The sequence below is a fragment of the Lichenostomus cassidix genome, chromosome 7 (assembly GCF_008360975.1).
Source record: "Lichenostomus cassidix isolate B80296 chromosome 7, HeHo_3.0, whole genome shotgun sequence".
In the NCBI taxonomy this organism is placed as follows: domain Eukaryota; kingdom Metazoa; phylum Chordata; class Aves; order Passeriformes; family Meliphagidae; genus Lichenostomus; species Lichenostomus cassidix.
The window spans coordinates 15,373,898-15,396,018 of NC_139488.1; the positions used below are offsets into that span (position 1 = coordinate 15,373,898).

General features: G+C 43.5%; 2 protein-coding genes across 2 annotated transcripts in view; one reads left to right on the plus strand and one right to left on the minus strand.

Annotated features, from left to right (window-relative positions):
• Window positions 1-1,491: 1,491 nt before the first annotated feature.
• RBM45 (RNA binding motif protein 45) lies at window positions 1,492-13,093 on the minus strand. Its single transcript, XM_085066355.1, has 10 exons — window positions 12,728-13,093; window positions 11,401-11,523; window positions 11,169-11,295; window positions 9,368-9,478; window positions 8,848-9,027; window positions 7,832-7,961; window positions 6,544-6,640; window positions 6,222-6,388; window positions 5,452-5,648; window positions 1,492-1,848 (listed from the first exon to the last, which is right to left on the minus strand). The coding sequence occupies exons 1-9, from the start codon at window positions 13,061-13,063 to the stop codon at window positions 5,456-5,458; spliced, it is 1,464 nt and encodes a 487-aa protein (XP_084922481.1). The 5' UTR covers window positions 13,064-13,093; the 3' UTR covers window positions 1,492-1,848; window positions 5,452-5,455.
• A 5,032-nt stretch (window positions 13,094-18,125) lies between these two features.
• Window positions 18,126-22,121, plus strand: part of PDE11A (phosphodiesterase 11A) — a 116,832-nt gene continuing 112,836 nt past the window's right edge. The window contains exon 1 of the mRNA XM_085066356.1: window positions 18,126-19,353. Within this exon, the coding sequence (XP_084922482.1) occupies window positions 18,556-19,353 (798 nt within the window). The 5' untranslated portion in view covers window positions 18,126-18,555. The remainder of the gene's footprint in view (window positions 19,354-22,121) is intronic.

Genomic DNA, 22,121 nt, shown 5'->3' on the forward strand with positions numbered 1-22,121 from the left:
CTTCACAAACTGGTAATTAGCCAAAAAATAGTACATGTATGTTTTCAGGAAATACACTAAACTCTAAGGAGAGCAATAACTATTTTACTCTAAGTGTCTTCTAAAAAACTTTACTAAAAATTTCTCCATATGAGTCACTTAATAGCCTGATTCAGCAGAGACTAAAAGGGAGATACCTGAAGAAGCAACTCTGCAAACAGTGTCTTGAACCCTTAGAAATGAAAATGCTACTTGAAATTCACCATGAAGGACGGGATGGAAGAAAAAGGCCCAAAACAGCCAAAACCAACCAAATAAACAAACAGAAAACCTAACACACCAACCCAAACTGGGACTTTATTTCAGGGGAATGTGAGAGAAATGGCAACTCTTCTTATAAACAACCTCCAGGCTAGAGTCAGAGACAGGATCCAATTCTCCAGGCTCAACCATAAACCTGTTTTTTCACTAATTCCTAACAGCTACACCAAATTAAGCAGGAATTTTACAGGCTGGTTAACCATGCAGCCCTCATTCTATTCTGTTCCTTATGCTGAATGAAACAACTGCACTTGGGGAAAAGAGCTGCTGGTGAGTCATCAAGGACTGCATTTTAACAGGTACTAGTGGAAGGGAGAGAAGGAAAAAGTTTCTTAGGCAACCTTTATTCTGCAACTTGCTCCCATTTGAGCATTTGAATTCTAATATTATCTTAAAAAAAAAAAAAAAAAAAGAAAAATTGGGCTTTTTAAAATACATTGCTTGTTACTTTGAAGTTAACCTTCTGAACCAATTCATCAAGGGACCATACAGGAGATGCTGGGAAGCAGGATGCATCCAAGGACATACTTCTCCTCTAGTGCATACAACTAGCATGCCTCAATTTTATCTGTATATGTTATTTTAATAACCAGGGTATTTCCAATTCAACAAGTAGGATACAGGAATACACAGAAAAGTAATGCCATTTGAAAATTATCTGTGCACATACTTATTTGAACTATCTTCATTTATCTCCATCAGTGCCAAAATCATCTTCATCCTGCTGAAAAGCTGACTTGGCCAATTCTTATTTGAACATATGCATTGAAAGCTTCTGGAGAAAAAAAAAAACAAACCAAAAGAAACACCCCAACCCCTCAAAACTAACAAAACCATATCCACAGCCCCAGACTCTAGTTTCCCCACAGTTATAGCCAAAAGACCCCAGGATAAGAAAGATAAATATAAGAAGTTTTGGTAGTCTGACAGAGTCAAATGTCCCTTTCAACTAAACAGCATAATTAATACTTTTGGCTCAAATCAACAAAATATGTAAGAATGTACTTTGAATTATTTTCTTGATTACAGTTATTTTCTTAAATCTAGGTTAATACTGTCATGTCTGCTAGCAGTTGTTAAAGTTATTTCATTTTCTTTATGTTTAATGCTGTACTTCACTTTTCAATGCAATTTGGATCATGAGAGATGTCTTCTATTTTAACAGAATCTGAATAATTATCAATTCACAAGTCAAGTCAGAAAATGCTGACTCCTTTATTTCCTCCATCATTGTAATTTCCATCTTATATGAAGGATTCAGGTAAAAACAAGAGCTATTTCTGTAATACAAGTTTATATACTACTACAAGAACAACCATCAGTTTACAGTTTTTAATGCCTACATTACTTTCAATTATCTATTGAAATATGTCTGCATATTCAGAATGAAAAAGTTCCATAGAGAGAAGATCAACTAAGTAACAATTAACAAAAAAAAAAAAAAAAAAGTTGTCACTGAAAAAAGCTGTCACTGTCCACAGGAACCATGTCTAGTCACGTTTTCAGTCAGTCAGTCAGCTAGCTGAGGGTCATGTCATTACTTAGTTTCTGTAGAAAAAACACAAGTACAAAAATAGTATCAAAAAGCAACGTACCCATTTTTATTTTAAAGTACATATTATAAAATATAGTCAATACAACAGCATATAAATAAGGCTTTCAATATCTTTAGGAGAATAATATTAGATTTTAGGCATGCTTCTCTAACGTTTAAGGAAGTGCCTCTTTCTCTGAGCAGTGTGTAAAAGCCAGCATTTTTTCTGCAGTATACTGTTGATACAAAATACAGCTATTTCCTCAATGTGTATCACAACTATGATCCAATTACTTTTTAAAAACATTTTTGCAGAGCAATAAACCATTATAAATATATACATATTAACATCAGGATTTTAATAACGGTTTAAGTAAGAAAACAAGAACGCAAATCAAATCAGTAATGCAGGACTCCTTCCAGACAAGAATTACCAAAGATACTAATAACCAAGTATTTTATGACAGAATAAATTATTTTTTCAACTTAGTATGTAACTAAATAACTATTTAAAACACCCAACGTTTTTCAGGAGGGGAAAAATGCAATGAATCCATTTGCTGTGGGTTAAAATCAATCAGCAATGACTACTAAAGCCACAGAACCTAGCTCCACATAGCTGTGTCTTGCACTTCTAACCCAATGCTAGTTAGAAGCTCAGCTTTCTAAGGACTATTCAAAAGCTTTTTGAAAGACGTTTTGGTTTTTTTGTTTTGCTTGTGGGTCTCCTGTGTAGTGGTTTGGGGTTTTTTTCCAGGGCTGGAAAAACAGAACTACTAGGTAGCAATGAAGATACTAATTCTTTCCTTCCTCTTCTACTTTTGAATGACACAATTTATGTAACTGGCATCAGACACTGCAGTGAGGTTTTCACAAAATACTCTAACGCAAAGCCCTGAGAGGAGAGCACAAGCTGGTCAACAGCAAGATTATTAAGATAGATCTGCTTTTAGCAACTGCCTAGAAGTAGACACTGTAGCTGTCTTCTCAAGCCTACGCTGATTTAAAGCAAGATAGTTTGAAGTGATTATTTCAGTCATTAATACTTAGAATAAGGGGGGATAACCTCACCCCCTAAAACACATCAGAACCTTAAGTGGTTTAAGAGAACCTTACTGGTCTGAATTTCCATGTTTTCTCTGGTACATTTAACTACTCACATAAACAATTGAATTTTCACTGACTTGTAGGAGAACCAGAGCCTGTAATACTCATTAAGTGGATTAGTTTAGAATATTAATAGATATGTATTCACATTTGCCTGATGAACAGTTTGTTGCAAGGTGACAGAAAGCTCTTACAGTCAGAAGTTTACATTGCAAAAGCATTCTGAGTAGCATACTGTTACCACAAAACCTATTTTAAGAAACAATTTTGTATATTGTCTTTTAAAACGAATATTTGCATAAGAAGGTATTGGGGCAAAACTTCAAATGTATTGAAAAAAGAAACATTTTATTTTAAATTATTCACTTGAATGACATTTATTTTCATATAGATTCTAGAATTCACTGGTCTTATAATGGATTTCAATCAGAGAACCTTGGACAGAAAGGACTATTTCAGAAATCCAGTTACCTTGTTAGAGATGAAAGGCAAGCAATACAACAGGACTTTAGAAAGGATTTTTTTAATTAAGAGGCAATGATTTCCTTAAGTGAAAACTCGAAAGTTTTAGCTAGAAAGATTATTTCCCACAACTAAAATTCAACATGAAAAAAGTTAATATTCTCACATCTTTAAAAAAACCTACAACTATTTCAGAGGTAGAGAGAATTGCATCTCCTTTGACATGCACAATTTAACACTCTAATTGAAAACAAAATATAAGCCTCCAAAACTACTGCAAAGCTTGTCAGTCAGCCCGTCCAGTGCAAAGGCAGGCAGTGATGAACATCACTTACTTGGGCAAGCCCTTTGGAAAGGGAATCTTTACTTTTAGGTACCACTTCAATTGAACTTGAGAAACCAACTAAAGGACAAATGAACAAGTAATTCTGTCTGTCTATCCTGAAGAAAGATAGATGCCAAGACAACCTGCCTTAGCAGGACTCAGAATCAGAATCCTGGTGTACAGAAAAGTAGGGATAAATCATTGTTCTAATTTTGGATACACGTTGTGTTTACACCTCTCTAGTAAGAAGTATACAAGGCAGACCTGGTATTATATGACACTTCACATCACAGACATTCCTGTAGGGACCCAGAGGCTGGGCTTTTATTGCTGAAAGCTAAAGTCACAGTAAAAACAAAAAAAATCTTGTACAAAGATGAGAGCATGGGTACAAGTTACTTAAAACTTAAACTTACTAGAGCTAAACTTACTTAAACTTACTAGAGCTGCTGCTTAAAAAAAAAGTTTCAAAATAGTTTTAGCTATAATTCCATACAGAAAAAGAATGCCCATAAATCCAACTTTTAAAAATGGACGTTGTATATAAAGACTAAGGCCATGTTTAGTATCTGCTGCTTATCAAAAGAGCAACACAGAAGTCCTTAGGAGAAAAGGAGAAAAAGAACACTTTGGGCAAAAGCTTTTTTTGGTCTTTGCAACTCTGGGGTCACAAAGAACATCTATACAAAGAAAGGTACAAGCAGTGAAGCTTAGAGGTAAAATACTGATGCAAAGACAGTCATGATTTCATGTGATACTTTCTGAATTAGTTAAATCAAAACTTCACATCCCCTAGGAAGATGGTATGGTACTGGAAATATCTGGAAGCTACAGAAATATTTGAGAATTATTTTGTAGGAAACAGGACTTCACCTTTTCTCCCCCAACTATATTCTCCTTTGTCAACAGTCCTAATGCTGAAAAAAATAATCTAAAAATGTGATAAAACTCAATATAATTTGAAGCAAAGCAATGTTTTAAAGGAACAATTGAATTTTGGTCCATGAAATGAGTAAAATATAAAACATCTCTAGGAGTTTAACCAGCTTTCTCAGGCCATAAGCATCAAACAGTAAGTTCTCAAACATGTATCACAATTCCTCCACCACAGACTCTGCTATATTTTCTTCACTATCGCACATTCCAGCTACACCTGATTTTTGAGAATACCAATGACCCACATATCCCAAACCTTTGGTTTCATCTGACAACCTTACCTGTCCCTCCCAAGTCCTTATTGTATTTACCCCTTCACTCCTCTATCCTTCAAGGGCTCAACTCTGCATCTTTATGCAATGCCACCGAGGGCATGTGATTGCAATGAAAAAAAGACACACACAAGCTTATGTCTGTTTCATTGTTTATTTTTGCATACTCTCTTCAATGTCAATTGATTCTCTCGTGTACAAAAGTGATTATTTCTATGAACATCCAGATTGATTTTTATCAACTGGTTCATGTTTTTTTCAAGAATTATAAAAATTGATTTTCCTTAAAATAAAGTGCATGTGTGCATGTATAAGCATACACACACCCATAAACATGTATGTATGTGTATCCACACACCAATATATCAAAAATCCTATTTCAAGTTGTTAGCTAAGAATAGCTTTAAAGTTCATCATTATATGTTTGTATCTAACTTCCAAATGTTTGCCTATCACAATTTCAGGTAGCTGACCTTCAGGGTAAGCAAGAGCTCAGGCTGGGAAGGGGTACTCACCTGCTCAGTAAGTTCTCTGGCGTTTGTTGGGCTCCTCCGAGGGCGAGTCTGCCAACCTCACTTTCAGCCTCACACCGTTCACAATCTTGCCATGTAATGCAGTTATGGCCTCGCTGGCACTTGCTCTGTCTGCAAATTTTGCATAGCCCACATTTTTGCCAGCCACAAGATAAACATTTATCAATTGTCCAAATCGACTGGGGGAAGAAAGAAAAAGAAATGGAATTTACAGATTTTCCTGCAACATTTCCAATCTGAAGTATGTATGATTTGTTAACTGCAAAAACAGTATTCTTATGTTTTCTTGTGCTGGTGTATCAATTAACTTAATCTGAAGTAAAATGTCTAGTCTTGTAATGTTTATTTTTAACCAAAAAATGTAGTTTTTCCAGTTACTATCTCCTAATTAATTTTGTGTTTTCTTTTACATATTTCTGCAAGACATTTAACTATTTGATAGATTTCCTCAGGAACTTAGCCGGAGCAAGTATAAGGACGTTGTTTTTTTCTGATATATTATAATGGTTTGCATCTTAGTAACACTATTTCAATTGTTCTTTACATCTCCCTCCGTGGAGCAAAGACTTGAGACAATTTTTGCCATCTTTAAAAAAATCCATAGTTAGCCATTTTCCAGGGTTTTTTTTTTTTTGGTAGTATACTCTTAAAGAAATAGACATTTCTCTTTTCTAATAGCTTGAATTTGCAATAACATTTCATAGTTGGTTTCCTTTTCGTTATGGAACACTTATTTGTAAATGGAGTCTTACCAGAAAACATCCTCCAGCACATTTACAGGTAAAGGATGGGGATGAAAAAGTATGAAAAGCCTTTCCTTCACGCAAGTGTCAGGTGGAGCTTTTTTTTTGGGTGGTGGAAGTATAGCATCTGTTTGGGGCTGCAGCAACTGTGGGCCAGTAGTTCCTCCAAATGCTTGCTGAAACAGGGAACACCAACCAACCAGAGGTACATTTTTAAAAAATGCAGCATGTAAAACAGTTAACAGAAGTGAGCAGCGCTCTTTATTGACATATCTGAAGTTTCTTACAACAATCCAGAAGAATACCAACACTACCCATGAAATGAACTCACAGGAGGTGTCCTGTAGGGCTGAACAATCGCACTGTTACTGCGCAATGCCGACGACACCTGCGCTGTTACCAGCTGTGTTGCCATTTTTCTGATGAGGCTGCAAGCAGAAGTGATAATAGAAAAAGTTTTAATATACATCAGAGTAGCTCTAGAAACCTGTTATGTCGTGTACATAATGAAAATCAAGACAGGCTTTCATGACACTCTGCAGATGTGATCTGAAAGCCCGCATGCTAGCTGCAACTCACTGAAAACATTCAGTCATTACCTCTTATAGATACACAAAACTATTCCTTGTTTTTTTAATATTCTGGGGGGAAAAAAAAGATTAAATTATCTCTACAAAAGCCCACTGCATTTTGTGAGAGATGCCTAAAAAGCAAAAGGGACGGAAAAATCTCATGTTTCAGTAAAGAGCACAGAGATTCAGTTCAGGAATCAAAATATTATCATAGAAAGTTTACTTCCTGCTCTCATTTTCTGGTGATTTTTCTTTGTTCTGTTGCAGAGTAAGAAAAAGCAATTGCTCTTTTGCATAGATACACAGCCTGTGTTGTAAGACTGTGTTGTAGGAAGTATTGAAGAATGAAGGTTGCAATGAACATTGGTTTTACCTCAGATCAGGTATGCACTTCTAAAGCGACTCTCTCCACCATCCCTCCTTACTACCCTCATTCATCTTCCAGAATAGGTTTGACATGAACTACACAACTAGACACCTTTAGGATAAAACTAAGGTAAAACATTCACTGCACGAGAGTACCTAAGCTGCTCCAACTTGTACTGGGCATTTAAATCACAGGGAGAAGTTAGAGACACCTGTCAATTCCCCATCCTGTGGCAATATCAGATCCTCAGCACCCAAAAGTTTTACTCTACATATGTGCTTCACAAAGCTACTACTTGCACTACTGCAAACACAACCAAGAGATTAAGTAGGTAAATCTAGTCATAATTTAAAAACCTCATCAAAAATACATTCCAGCCTTGTTACATATTACACATATATTGACAGATTCCTGCCAAATCCATGTTTTAACCATAATATCTTAAAAATATATATTTTAATCTTTTCTTTATCAAAGACTAGTAAGTTTCAAAAGGCTTATTCTAAGCCATTCGAAAACAAAACCCCAAACCAAATAGTTTCAGAAAATACTATCTGCAACTATTTTCACAAGCTCACAGTGATACTGATGTTACATCTCATGCTAAAAATGTATTTGTTTTAGATGTGACTCTCCAGAAAGCAACTTAAAATTTTTTACCTCAGTGTCCTTGTACTTACTCTGAGCTATCATTCCCATCTTCTAGGAAAACGACAGCTAGTCGATTTCCAGGAGGATATTCAAATCCATTGAGTTTGTACTTGGCATATATAGCTGAGGCAGCACTGCTGTACTGGATCACGGCATACCCTGCAATCACAGCATCAGTAAGATGCAGGTAAATCCTCAGAACAAACTACACTCATATAAGCAATATATTTAAACTGCACATCAGTCGTGGCTGACACAAGATTATAAAGTCTTCTTACCACACATCACTATTACTAATCGGTTTTACTTGTGAAGGAAAGTTCATAGAAATTAACTAGTGACAGATGAGCTGCATTTATGCTAACTTGAAAAACTGGCAATAAAACCACACAAGTGAAAACATGTCTTCCTCACTAATCTAGCATTAGTAACAAAAGGATACATAATTTTATTTTAAAATGCAATTATCCCATAAACACTGAATTTCAACAACTGTAAAGTTAAAATGTAACCCTGAATCATCTACATTTCAAGTGTCTTGGAGAAGAGACCACTTCCATATTTGCCTCAGCAGCAGTAAAATAAGACTGAATTCAAAACAGTCTTTCAACAGAAAACATGATCCATTTTGCAATTATTTAATCCCATTTACACATCAACTTCTGCACACACACACATATTTCAGAATGCAAATTTGAAGGATCTATTTAGAGAACATTTCACTTTTATGTCTAGTGATTTCTGCAACTTTTTCTTCATTTATTTTACCTTAAACTATTAATTTGACCAAAACCCACTTATCATAACTTTGATCCTATGCTTTTTGAGTTTTTATTATCTGTAAGTAAAGGTACAAGCCCTTAAGGGATACCTGCAAACAAGGGTTCAAACAAAACTGATTTTTTGGCTTTATGCAGTGATAGCAGCAACCACTGATTATTTCCAACAAGTGTACTGCATTTTGCAATACAAAGTAATTCAAATACAATTACAATGGCTTCCCTTCAAGAGAAAAAAGACAAAAACATTTTGTGCTTTTACTTACCACTATTGGTATGAGGGTCTCGTTGAACATCACAATATTCCAGTCCTGGAACTAAATCAAAGAGGGCAAACAGCTGCTCTTGAATAAAGGGGAGCCGTGACACCACCGACAGGCGTTTGGAGACTGGTTCTTGAATTCGGGTCTCAGGTTTTTCAAAACTACAAAATTCTGGCTGCATACCTCAAGAATCAACAAAATAATTTGAGTCATCACACTTGCATGCCTTCATTTCACACATGTGTTGCATTCAACTTTTAAAAGTAATCCAAGTCAGTTATATACTAAAGGTCACATGTTTATTTCACCACTGCAAGTCACACAGTAATTGGCCCATCCAAGCAAAGCAAGCCATAAAAACAGAGAGATTAAGTGCCTGGCTAGTTTCTAACGTCAATATCCAATCTACCGTTTAGGCATTGACCAAAGCCTCTGCTAGCTTACCTCCCTCCAAACCATATTCTTATTTAGTAACCATACTGGAGACTCTGAATCATTTTTAGTACAAAAAGCTGTGACTTACAAAACGGAAGTGTATTTCCTCTTAGTTCTTGCCTCATGTTATTGCTGTAATAATCGTGTTCAAAAGACTCAGATGACTTATTCTTAGGTTCAGCCAAAATGGCCCTGAAGCCTGGAAGAAACCACACACATAACAGCACCTCAGCACATCTCAGTTATCTGACCAGAACCACATTCTCCAAGTATCATATTTAGAAACACATTATTTAGAGAACCCAGTAAGCGCTGCCTTTAGAGGAATAACTAAACTTGAAGTCTGCCATAATAATTGTGTGAAAGTTAACAGCTTCCAAATGGAATCACTCCTACTCACAAGCTAAGCATTACAGAGGCTACTTGCCATGAGAGTGACTGAGCACTGGCACAGGTTGCCCAGAAAGGCTTTGGAGTCTCCATGCATGGGGATATCCAAATGTCACCTGGACATGGTCCTAAGCCACCAGTGCCCAGGTGACCCTGCTTGAGCCAAGTGGTTGAGCAAGATGACTTCCAGAGGTCTCTTCCAACTCCAAGCATTCTGTGATATTAGCAGCATTCTGAGATGCTCCAGGAGCCATCACCTGAACTTCTGTGCTAGAGCAGCAGCTTATGGATGTTTTACACTGATCTAGATTTTGCTCTTATGAGAGAAAGAGGTATTACACTAAAGCTATCCAACTAATTTCCTTTTAACCTCACAGCAGAAAAGAAATAACATTTGACTGCCAAGTAATCTCACTCATATTCCTATACACAAATATAATTTTTGTAGAACCATTCATAATAGATATGATGCAGAACCACCAGATATACTACTGAAGAAAAAAGAACTAAACAAAGCCATAAAAAAATAGGAACAACAAACAACCACACCCACACACCAAGTTGTTTCATATTTGTGATTAAGCAACATCAAACAGGAGGCTGGAATGGAAGACTGCTCTTAGGCTTTTGGGGAAACGTTTTTTCTCCTGGATGAGCAAATCCAATTCCCTCTGCCTCTCCTTCAAAGTTTTGTGCTTTCAGCCCCTGACATCCTTGGTGGGCTTCTAGCAGACTCACTCAAATTCATTAACACCTTTTGCTATTAGACCATAAGCCACAAATTACAGAATCACAGAATGGTTTGGGCTGGAAGGAAACTTATAGATCATTGAGTTCCAACCCCCTGCCATGGGCAGGGACACCTTCCACTAGACCAGGTTGCTCAGAGCCCCATCCAACCTGGTCTTCCTTGAACACATCCCAGGATGGGACAACTTCTCTGGGCAGCCTGTGCCAGTGCCTCACTAAATGGCTGGTAATAAATAAAGCATACAAAGTCTTTCACTCTGCAATAGATAAATCACAACACTAAACATAAACAAGCACCCTTCCCCAATTTCAGTTAGCATGAATTTGTCCTTAAATCAATGTAATCACAACAGAATCCCTATGTATCATGAAACATATTTTACATATAAATCAATTGTATACCAAATACATTTGATTAAAAATGCCTATTTTAAAGAATACATTAAAATATTTTCCTGTGCATGAAGCCTACACTACAGGCATAATAATGCATAAAAGAAAACTCTGTATCCATTTCCAAGCTCGTCTCACTGATCTTACTTGCAGTTTGGTCCTGAAAAAATGTAATCAGGTGACTGTTCTCCCTGAATGTTAACAATGCTATTATTTATTTGCAATAGAACTTTGTCTCAAATTGTTTTTACATCATAAATAATTTACATGCAAACAAAACTAAAAATTAAAGGTATGTTAGTGATGATACACACTTATAGCAAAAAAGTCCCCAAAGAATTCACTCATGTTCTTACTTCGATCACACTCCTCAATTGCTCGGGCAGCTTGCGATGGCTTTAGGTACCTGACATAGCCCAAACCTTTACTTTCTCCAGTAGTCTTGTTTTTAATAATGCTGCAATATTCAATGTCTCCATACATCTAGAACAATTAAAAAACATATTAATTTCCAGTATTTGAAAACCACTAAAAGTCCCACTTGCTAAGCCCTTCTAATAAATCAAGAAAAAGGCATTTTAAAACAACCTTAAACTTCTCTCGCAGATCCTCCTCCGTGTAGGTTTTTGGTATCATAACAAAGATTCGTGTAAGCTCCTCATCTTCGACATCTCGGTGGCTTCCAGAAGCTCTTGACTGTGCTATAAACACCTAATGAAATAATTACATGGACACTAATTACTAGCAATAGGGTCTAAGACACATATCAACAAGCAAGCAAAATAATTTAACTATCTTTGTATTTATTGTTCACATAAGCTAGCCCTCTTAGCATGGAAAGAAGAAAGCATCTGTGGTCACCTGTGACAAAAGACCTACAAATATAATAAACTGAATAGTTTCCTGAATGGTACAGTGGCCAGAAGTTCTTCCTGGGGATAATGAAGAATGGTGAGAAATACCATTCATTGCTGATTCAGCAGCACTGTCAACATCACCAGTGACATGTGAGGTAGCAAGGAATGTATAACTGAAACAGGCCTAGTAGAGCAGTAGTAAAAACAAATAAGCAAACAAACTAACAAGAAAGCCTAGCAGCTTAATAAAGCCTTGCTACTGCAGTTCACTGCTCAGCTGGGCCAAATTTTACAGATCTACTGCTCTGTAAAGGATCGTAACTTCTTGTATCTGTTACTACTAAAATCTTTTCTAGTTATTGAAATAAATTTCATGTCAGGAGGGCACACCCGACGACAATCAAGAAAAAATGCCCAAATAAATCACAAACAAAAATAAAGAAACAAAATCAAAACAACCAAGTAAGAAAGACAACTTTGAAAGTAAGCCTCTTATGCAAAAGTAGCAACTGATTTCACAGAGCTCTTAATTTGTTATTCTAATAGCCATGCAAGGGAGTGAGGAATACGACTGTGATCTTTTGGCTTCTGGTGGCAAGTTCTTCAGAATTTTTTACTGACTCAATTGCATTTTTAAATGAAACACACGGTATCTTCTTTCACTCTTCAAACTCATTCACACTTTCTTATTACCTGGTGAATGGGAAAACAAATCAGGACGCTGAAAGCTGACGGAACACTTCCACAGATTAAAAAAAAATAGTAACTTAAAAGCGTTCACAAGCTACAAAACCAATATAAAACACACTAGCCAACACAGCTCTATTTATGCCCATCTATCTCGCTTACAACACTCAAAACACACAAAAGAATCTCTGTCCCCAGGCCCCCCTGGCTCGCAGGCGCAGCATTCTCGGCCGGCCTGCTGCGGCTCAGGCCGCAGGCGGAGCTCGGGCAGAGAGCGGCCAGGCCCGGCCCGGCCGGGAAGGGGCCTGTAGGCCCTGCAGGCTCCCGCCGGGCCTGTGCCCGCCCCAGGCTGCCGGCGCCCCCCGCCGCACCTTGATGGGCTTGGAGTCGGGCAGCAGGCTGCGGCCGTGCATCTCCTCCATGGCCCGGCAGGCCTGCGAGCTGCGCGCGAACTTGATGAAGGCGATGCCGCGGGACTCGTTGGTGCGCCGGTCCCGCAGCAGCCAGATGTTCTGGATGTCCCCGAAGGGGGAGAAGCGCTCCCGGATCAGCGCTTCGCCGGTGTCCTTGCCCAGCACCACGAAGACGCGGCTGTTGGGCGGCTCGTCCAGGCACTCGGCCGACAGGCGGACGCCGCTGCTCTCCTCCATGGCGGGGCCGCCGAGCGCCGCAGCCTTCTCCGGAGAGCCAGCAGGGAAGTGCGGCATCGCCGCTTCCGCCGCGGAGACAACGCGCCCGCCCCTTCCGCCAACGCCTCCCCCGCGCCCCGCCCCGGGTCAGCGCCCCGCCCGCCCCGGATCAGCGCCCCGCCCCGGATCAGCGCCCCGCCCCGGATCAGCGCCCCGCCCCGGATCAGCGCCCTGCCCGCCCCGGATCAGCGCCCCGCCCCGGGTCAGCGCCCCGCCCCGCCCCGGATCAGCGCCCCGCCCCGGGTCAGCGCCCCGCCCGCCCCGGATCAGCGCCCCGCCCCGGATCAGCGCCCCGCCCCGCCCCGGATCAGCGCCCCGCCCCGCCCCGCCCGCACCTCCTCCGCGCGAACCGCAGCCTCCGGCACCGCGCGGCTCCGCGATGTCCGCAAGGATGAAGGTCGGGCGGCGCGCATTCTTCCTATTATTTTTCACTAGCAAATTAAATACGCAGAAATACCCCCTCTCGTTCACAGAAGTAGATAGAGTTGTCACGTAGAAGGACGTGATAGCACTTGATGTTTTTTCCATAGATCTAAACGGGTTATGCTGGGAATAGTAACATGATTTCTATTCAGAAATATGCTCAGTGCCACACTGTCTGAAAAGATGGAAAGCACAAGACAGGACTAAATCTTTGGGGTTTATTTGGCTGTACAACAGGACAAGCTGCAGGATTTTCTTACTCGGATGCAAACAAAAATAAATAAAAAACTAAGAGGTGGCATAAATAAGTGCAGTGTTGGAGGGGATATATATTTTTTAAAGTTTTTTCTTTTGAGGTATGATAGAAAGCCTTACAAGGATTTGCTGTCACAACTGTCTACTTTGCATTACTGCAGATGAATCTGAACTACCGTTCCACAGAAACAAAAATCCTCATTCCCTGTATTAAAATATTGGTACAATTTCCAATAGTCAGTACACCAGTTCAGAAGGTTTCCCAGAACACCGTAGTGCCAATCGGCAGGTTTTAATTTCTGTTTCTGGAGAGCTTTTAGATTTTGTTTGCTGGTCACTACCCTCTACTGGTGTGGTGGTGTGCTGCAGGTGTTTTGTTTGGCTAAATACCGTCCCTCACTAGTACGCTATGATTTTTGGGTTTTCCTGCGCTTTTCACAGAGGCAGTCTTGAAAAACAGTGGAACATCTAAAAGGGAAAGCATTCTGTGTGGGTTTCATTTCGTTTATTTATATTATTGGAATCAAGCTATTAATTACAGTCATGTGTCCTGTGGTTTGGTTTTTTGTGGTTACTAAAGAGCTTTAGAATTGGATTACTTTTTTTTTCTCCTGTGATTTCTACGAAACATTTTGGGACATGAACTTTATACTGGAATTTCTTTCAATATATCATCAACATATAGTAATTATTTTTTTCCCATTAAAATTGTAGTGGAAAAAAATCACACAGATGTTAGTAGAAATCTTTGAAAGAAAGTAAACAAAGTGATACATAAATTCACTTTAGACAATGAGAAGAGTCAACTCTGGAGGAGATGCAAGAAACATGAACACATCATTACAGGTATTGCAGTAATCTTCAGCATAAGAGCAGGCTTCTGTTGAAGTGGACAGGTTTTAGCAGGTTTGGAAGGAAACAATAATGGGTTTTCAACTTCTGTCAAGAGACTCCAGGAACTGGCTGTTGAAAACCCTTTTTCTAATGCCCTTCAAGGGAGCACAGCCTAGAGGAATTTCATGTCAATCTCATGCTCATTTTAAAAAAATGTATGAAATTAAATTCGGATCTTCTGGAGATTGGAATTACAAAGATATTCACATAGTTTAGAAATAGTAAGTAGTTCTGTATTAAATGATGCAAAGAACTGCAACTCTCCATGATGCAAAAAGGATTTCTATTTTACTTATTAAAGTGACACAAAGTATACCTTGTGCATTTTGTATTACACATCATTTATGCTCCCACTCTCCTGGATTCTACCTGGACTGCTTCCCCCTTTCAGACTGTTTAGGGAAATAAAGCATCTCCCCAAAAAACAAAATTTTCTCAAGTGGTTTTCCCAATTGCATTTTGAGGAGTGCTATACCACTGCCTTTCTGAACAGGGAAACACACTACACCTGAGAAATGCACTGACATTTCTCCTTGTGATTCTTTTGGGGCATCTTAGGGCATTCCTGTATGTTGTACCCAAGGAAACCAGGTGCCACTGGCTAAAGCCTGCACTGCTGTCTGAGTTGACACTGTGCATCCCTGCTGACAAAAGGTGCATCATACCTCAGATGCATCAGATGTAAGCTGCCTGTACCTCACTGCAGTGTACCTATAAAATTTGAAAACCAGCACAATCCCATGGCATTGACAAAATCCATTTTCCTATTTTTGCCCTCCGACAAAAGACTGAAACTAATCTATCTCAGGCCAACACATGAGGCTGCAGCCCAGTGTACACCGTGCTGTTTTAACTCACCCTGCAAACAGAACACAGACCCCAGTCTCCTAACACCTATCAGTGCACACCAGGCCAGGCTTCTGAACCAAGTTTTATCCTGACAGCATATCCAAAGCCTGTGCAAGTTATGGAACAGTCAAACCAGGGTGATCATCTTTGTCACATTTCATCTTTACATGGATTTCGGGTTCCACAGTTCTTTACAATTAAACTGTTACAGTAAATTGTTCATTATTGTATTTCATGCAATGGAGACAAATACAGTTTTACTTTCTTCAGTCTTGACTGCTGTTTGAGAGATTGTCATTATGCAGATTTCTGATGTAATCAAATCCCATACATAAAATCCCAGCAAATAAGCTAAAGATGCCGCAAGACTTTGAAGGACCTAATTTGTACCTAGGCTTACAGAAACACTGAGCTGCTTTAAGTGTTTACATACAGAACTGCTACACAGTAGCCATTTTGTAGTAAACACTGGTGTGCGTGCTCAAACCAAACCCTGCCACAGTGAGATGGTAAAAATTATTTGCATACAATTACTTCGCACCCAAGGTCCTGGTTTGAGAGCTGGAGGTACACGCCGGACTGGCCTCCAGCAGCTCATGCGATCTCTCTGTGTGAGTGGAGAGCTTGTGCCAGCGCTGCAAAGCCGCACATGCAGCTCGGGCTCGGGGCAGCGCTGCCGGGGGTGGCTCAGCGGCAGCCCCGCGGGGCGAGGGGACTCTGGCAGCGCGGTCGCCACCGGCGCTGTGACAGTGGCTGCTCAGCCCGAAGGGCTGCGCCCGCCGCCGCCTGTGAAACCCCTTTGCGTCACAGCTCCGGCACGGCGCTCGGAAACGCTCAGAGAGCTTTGCCCTCGCCGAGACACGCTGCCATGTCATACCAGAGCTACCTGCACGGAAAGAGCTCGGCTTCTTCAGAGCTGCGAGCAGTTCGGGGACGATCCCCCTAGAGCGTGTTCTCCGACCTCCCTGCTTTCCGCCCGCTCCCCCCGCAGCCCGCTCGCCGCGGGTTCTGCAGCCGGGCGCCCTCCGCAAGTCAGGCGGGGCACGGTGCGGGGGCCGGCAGCGACCCTTCCCCGCCGCCGCGCACCGCCTGGGGCCGGGCTGGCTCCCCGCTCCCTCCTCCGCCCCCCGAGCGCCTGGGGCTGCTGCCGGGGGCTGCTGCCGGGGGCTGCTGCCCAGCGCTGCGCCCCCCGCCCCGGCTGCCCGCGCGCCTGCGCGCCGCCCCCGCTGCCCTATTGCCGCTGTGCGCCGGTGGCGGCGGGGTTTCTCAATGGAGAGCCCGTCCTCCTGCGGCAGCATCCCTGCGCGGCGGGGAGAGACGGAGAGCTGGGTGAAACCTCGCCGAGAGCAGGGGGCAAGCACGGGGCCCTGCGGACACAGCGGCCCGGGACCGGCGGCGGCGAGGGAGCTGCTGCTCAGCCTGCAACTGCGCGGGCACCGAGACTGGGAGCCGCAAGCCTTTGTCTATGGCTTGCTTAGCAGCCTCTGAGCTGCGCAAGCCGCAGCGTCTGCACGGAGCCCCTGAGGGTCACCCCTACTGCCGCGGGAGACGCGGCGGTCCTCCAGGACACGCACGTAGCCTTTCCTCCCCGCCTGACACCCGCGCACCCGCCTGCGCTATCGACACGTGTCCCAAAAGTGCTCCCTCTCCTTGCAAGCGCTGCCCGCACCCCGCACCGTAAGGTGCTGCTGCAGGGACAGGGTCCCCAGCAGGTCGGAATCTCGTCTGATTGAAGATTTGCCCGTGTGTTTTCCCAGCAACCCGAACCCATTCATGAATTTCTGAAGCCGCCTTCATTCAGTCTTTGGTGAGCTCATGAAAACATTTTCACGTGTTAAGATCCATGACTGTTTTTTCAACCGCTTATGCGTAGGCATTGATTTAGCAATGAAAAGTGCTCCACGTGCGCATAAAAATAACCCCTGTCCGTCTGCCGGCGGGGGATGGGGTCTGTTTCCGTCTGGCAGCCGGTGATGCCCGAGCGGACACCCAAGAGCGCCTGGGTGCGCCCGCTCCCGCCGAGCTGCCCGGGGGAAAGTGGCTTTCGGCAGAAAGCCCTGGGCGGCTCCGTGCTGGCAGAGCGCGCTGCGCCCCTCACACCCCGCGGGAGCGGTGCGCGCCGGGCAGAGTCGGGTCTCCGCACGGGTGAGGCTATACGCAAATCAACTCAGTGATTCAAGAAACAGAATTCATTCAGGATTCTTGGAAGGGATTCCGTTTTTCTGCCTGTCTCCTGAACTAATCAAGCAGCTCGGATCATGCTATTAATGAGAGCTCTTTAACGGCAGCTCTCCGACTACCTCCCGCCGCCTCTCCCGCGGACCGCGAGCGGGAGCCGCGGCGGGGTTCGCTGCTTCCCCGAACACGCATCACAGACAAAAGGCCCCTCCCTTTCCCCCCGCACACTCCCCGCGATGCTGATGAATGAAGCTCCCTAGCACAGCTCCCCACTGCCGGAGGTCCTCCCGCCGAGGGACACTGCGCGCCCCGCCCGCCCTGCCGAGGCGGCTGCTGCCAGGCGGTGCCCCCCCACCCGCCGCGGGGTTTGCCAGCGCTCCCGCCAGCCCTCCCTCCTCCCCGCCTGCCCCCCCGCTCGGCTCACGCGTCCTCCCCTCCCTCCTTCTCAGTGGTCTGCCGGCTGGCTTACGCAGGAGCTGCCGCCAGCACTGACAGCACTTGGCAGAAGGGGTTTGCCCGAGCGCTCCCGGAGCATCTCCAGAGGCGCGGCGGCACCGCCTGCCCGACTCACCAGGGGAGCGGCCCAGAAGCGGGAACCAAGGCTAGAGCCGGAGAAAGGCTGAAAGCCGGGAAGCACAAAAGAATACCTGGGAAAAATCGAATAATAATACTACTACTAATAAAGAGTGGTGGGCAGGAAAAGGAGGTCGCGGGGGAAAAAAGAAGGCGAGAAGAAGGCGCGCCGCTGAGGAGGGGCCCGGGCAAAGAGCAGAAGCGGCCCCTCGCCGGGGCTGCCGGCATCCCCCGTGCCCCGGGGCGGCCGTCGGGGCGGCGGCAGCAGCACGTGGCGCCGGCGGGGCATGGCCAGCGCGGGAGCTCCCGCGGCCTGAGCCGCACCCGCCGCCGGCACCATGGCAGCTGCCGGCGATGCCGGCCTCGACGTGGCGGCGGTGGAAAGTTTCCTAGAGAGGCACCCGGAGCTGGTGGAGAAGTGGCTGCAGAGGAAGAACTCGCTCCCTAAAACTCCTGCCGTCCCCGCTGCCAGCCCGTCGGAGGAGCAGCGGAGTAGCGACGGCCCCGGCGGCGGCTGGGGGAGCACGGGCGGCCCCGGTGGTCCCGGCCCCGGGGGACTGCAGCGCCGAGCGTCCCAGAAGGAGCTGCGGAAGAGCTTCGCCCGCTCCAAGGCTATCCACGTCAACCTCACTTACGACGAGCATGTGCACGGCCGGGCGCAGGAGCCGCTGAGCAGCGTGCGGCGGCGGGCGCTGCTGCGGAAGGCCAGCTCCTTGCCCCCCACCACCGCCCACATCCTCAGCGCCCTGCTGGAGTCCCGCGTCAGCCTGCCCCAGTATCCCCCCACCGCCCTGGACTACAAGCGCTACCTCAAGGAGCACAACGAACGCCAGTTCTTCCTGGAACTGGTCAAGGACATCTCCAATGACCTGGACCTCACCAGCCTCAGCTACAAGATCCTCATCTTCGTCTGCCTCATGGTGGACGCGGACCGGGGATCCCTCTTCCTCGTGGAGGGAGCCTCCGCCGGCAAGAAGACCCTGGTCTCCAAGTTCTTCGACGTGCACGCCGGCACCCCGCTGCTCCCCTGCGGCTCCACCGAGGACAGCAACGAGGTGCAGGTGCCCTGGGGCAAGGGCATCATCGGCTACGTGGCGGAGCACGGAGAGACGGTCAACATTCCCGACGCCTACCAGGTAGGAGCCGGGCAGGCTCCCCCAGCCCGCGGCGGCGGAGGCGCGGACCGAGAAGCGCCGCCGTCGCCTGGCCCTGCCTCCCCCCGGCCGTCCCTCCCCGCCGCCAGCCCCCCCCGGGGCGTCCCGGCCGGGAGTGCCGCGGGTGTGTGCGGGGCGAGTGCCGCGGGGACTCCGGGGAAAGCGGCAGGGGGAGCCCCGCCGGGGTGGCCGCTGGGGCTAAAGGGACCCTCAAATCAGCAGTGCTCTGGATTTCGCAGGAGCGATAGGCGGCTTCGTGTGTTTCTAAAGTATGTTTTGGAGCCAGCTGAAGAAAAGTTTAAAAATTGCTCGTGACAGCCCCAATGATAATGTTCTTAAATCTCTGTCTCAATGTTCCCTGGCTGTCCGCTGCTGAAAAAAATTCTCATTGCTTTCAAAAGAGCATATACTTTCACCTTTGCATATACCCACTTAGTCCACATGGTGTTTTCAAACCTGTTCCTAGGAGTGATATAGCCAGTCCTGTTATTCTCCAACGAAGACTTTCCCCACCTTTTACTTCTTTAGAGGCTTCAGTGTGAATTGTGAAAATGTAGTTCTTGCTTCCAGGCAGGCATTGACCGCTGGCTTCAGCAGGGACAGACGAGCCTGTCCCCGAGGGTGTCAATGCAGAACAGAGCTTTCCGTTTCCTGGCTTGAAATTTACCTCTCTCTCGGGGGTCTGTTTCTAGTGTTCATCTGTGTAAGATGCTATCAGCAGTTGGAGGTTCTTGAGAAAACTAAGAACCACAAAGTGATATGTTTTCTCAGTTCGGACCTTGGGAAGCTTAAGAAAGGTGGGAAATATATGTCTTTAAGAATTTTAGCAGTCATCATTACCCAGTGTCTAATTTTACTACACAGTAATAACAAAAATAAACATTGAAAAACTGATGACGCTTTCCAGCAAGCTACATGGAAGAAACTCAAATTATAAGATGTGGTTATTTTTGTTTTTTAAATACAGAAGAAGAACTAGGGTATATGTATTTGGGACTGAATATTTATTTATTTATTTGTCAAGCAGTATTTGAAAAATAGTAGGCACCTCACAGATCCAGACTGACAGAGGTTCCCAACCTACAGATTTCAAAGGGAATGGTAAAAATGCTCAGACTAAAATCAGTATTGGATCACCTTTGAAAAAAAATTCAACTGGCTTTTTTCCTTTTTTCCCCCCCTTTTGTGCATTATACACTTTTCCTGGTAATCTGATTTTGTTACTTTCACTTGTAAAATTGTGCAATTCCCAGAATATCTTCTATTGTAGGTGAAGCAGTATGTTCTGAATAGTCTCAACTTGCTAAACAGATAAAGGATATCTGAGTTTGGCTAGGAAAGAACATGATCCCTCCTAACTCTGTATAGCCCCAGCCACCTTTTCTTTTGGAGGTGAGAATGCCACTGAAAGGGAAGTGTTTTCTAGTCCTAGGGACGTATATTGTATTATTTTTCCTCAGGGTTAACTTTGTGTTAACTTCCCTGTGGAAAAAGTCCAGCTTCTTTGAACAGTTTATTTTCTGTTTCATCCACAGAGAAAAGTGAAAAACAATCTGTCCAGCTGTCATTCCCAGTGCTATTTATGTTATACTTTCGTCTGGCTCTTACACAAAATCAATTTAAATATTATAAATAATACAATTCATTATATATTTAAGCCATAAGTACATTAGTTGCAGTAGATGGGCAAGTTGTAATCCAAGTCCTTCCTGTAATTACATCAGTTGCAACTTTCCTACTTTCAGTGGAGCTACTTCAATTGACTTTAGTGCAAATGAAACTTGAGACCTTCCAACTGTAATGAAAGCTTTGCTTGATGATAAACCAGGTCTCTGCTTTCAGGTACATTTCTGAGTTAGTACAGTTTACCTTCTCTTACTTGGCAAGGATATATATCCACTGTGCATCATTAAAAGGAGACATTTCTAATTTAATGGTATAATGGGCTCTATGGAAGTAAAGAGCTCCAGGTACATGCGTGTGAAGAAGTGACAGCTGTTCCATTTCAGATCATTGTAGCATTCACAATGGAGCACTTTAAAAATTAATAAATAGGATAATATTATTTTTTTGCCACTGATGATGAAAGTGTTTAATCAATTGTCAGGTATAAAACCAGGAAATGCTGTCAGGTGAAGCTGAAGAAAAAGGGCTGACAGCAGAGCACCATTTTTTTTGTCCATTGAACAGGGTTTCTACATTGATGCTATCCATTTGACAAGAAAAAGCATTACACAAGGTCAGAAGAACTTCTAGATTAATTTAAACTTATTCTGCTTGGTTTTGAAATTAACAAGCTTGTTTAAAAAGAGATAAACATACTTCCATATCATCAATTAGCGAGTTTACAGTATTGAGAAATTTAGGCTCTGTTAGAATTCTAACACTGAGCACAAATTGGGTTGCCTGCTTGTACTGCCAGCTACGACTGACATTAATGGTACTTCAGTGCAATCAGCATTACATTTAAATGCTGTCATGTCTTGTAATGCATTCCATGCAGGCAATCCCCTCTGCCCATGCACTGAGTGATTGTTTTAGCAAGTATTTGTAAATGACTGGTTGTGTCATTATCAGAGATGGTGTAGTATTTCAATTACACATTTCTTTTACTAAAAGGAAAGCATACTAAACAATTAAATCAATAATAGGATGGGGATTTTCCACAGTCCAGGTGATCGTTACTGTTGTTGAGTGTGACTTTCAAAATCTGCTAATGTGAACAATCTTTCTTAATTCAATAAACACAC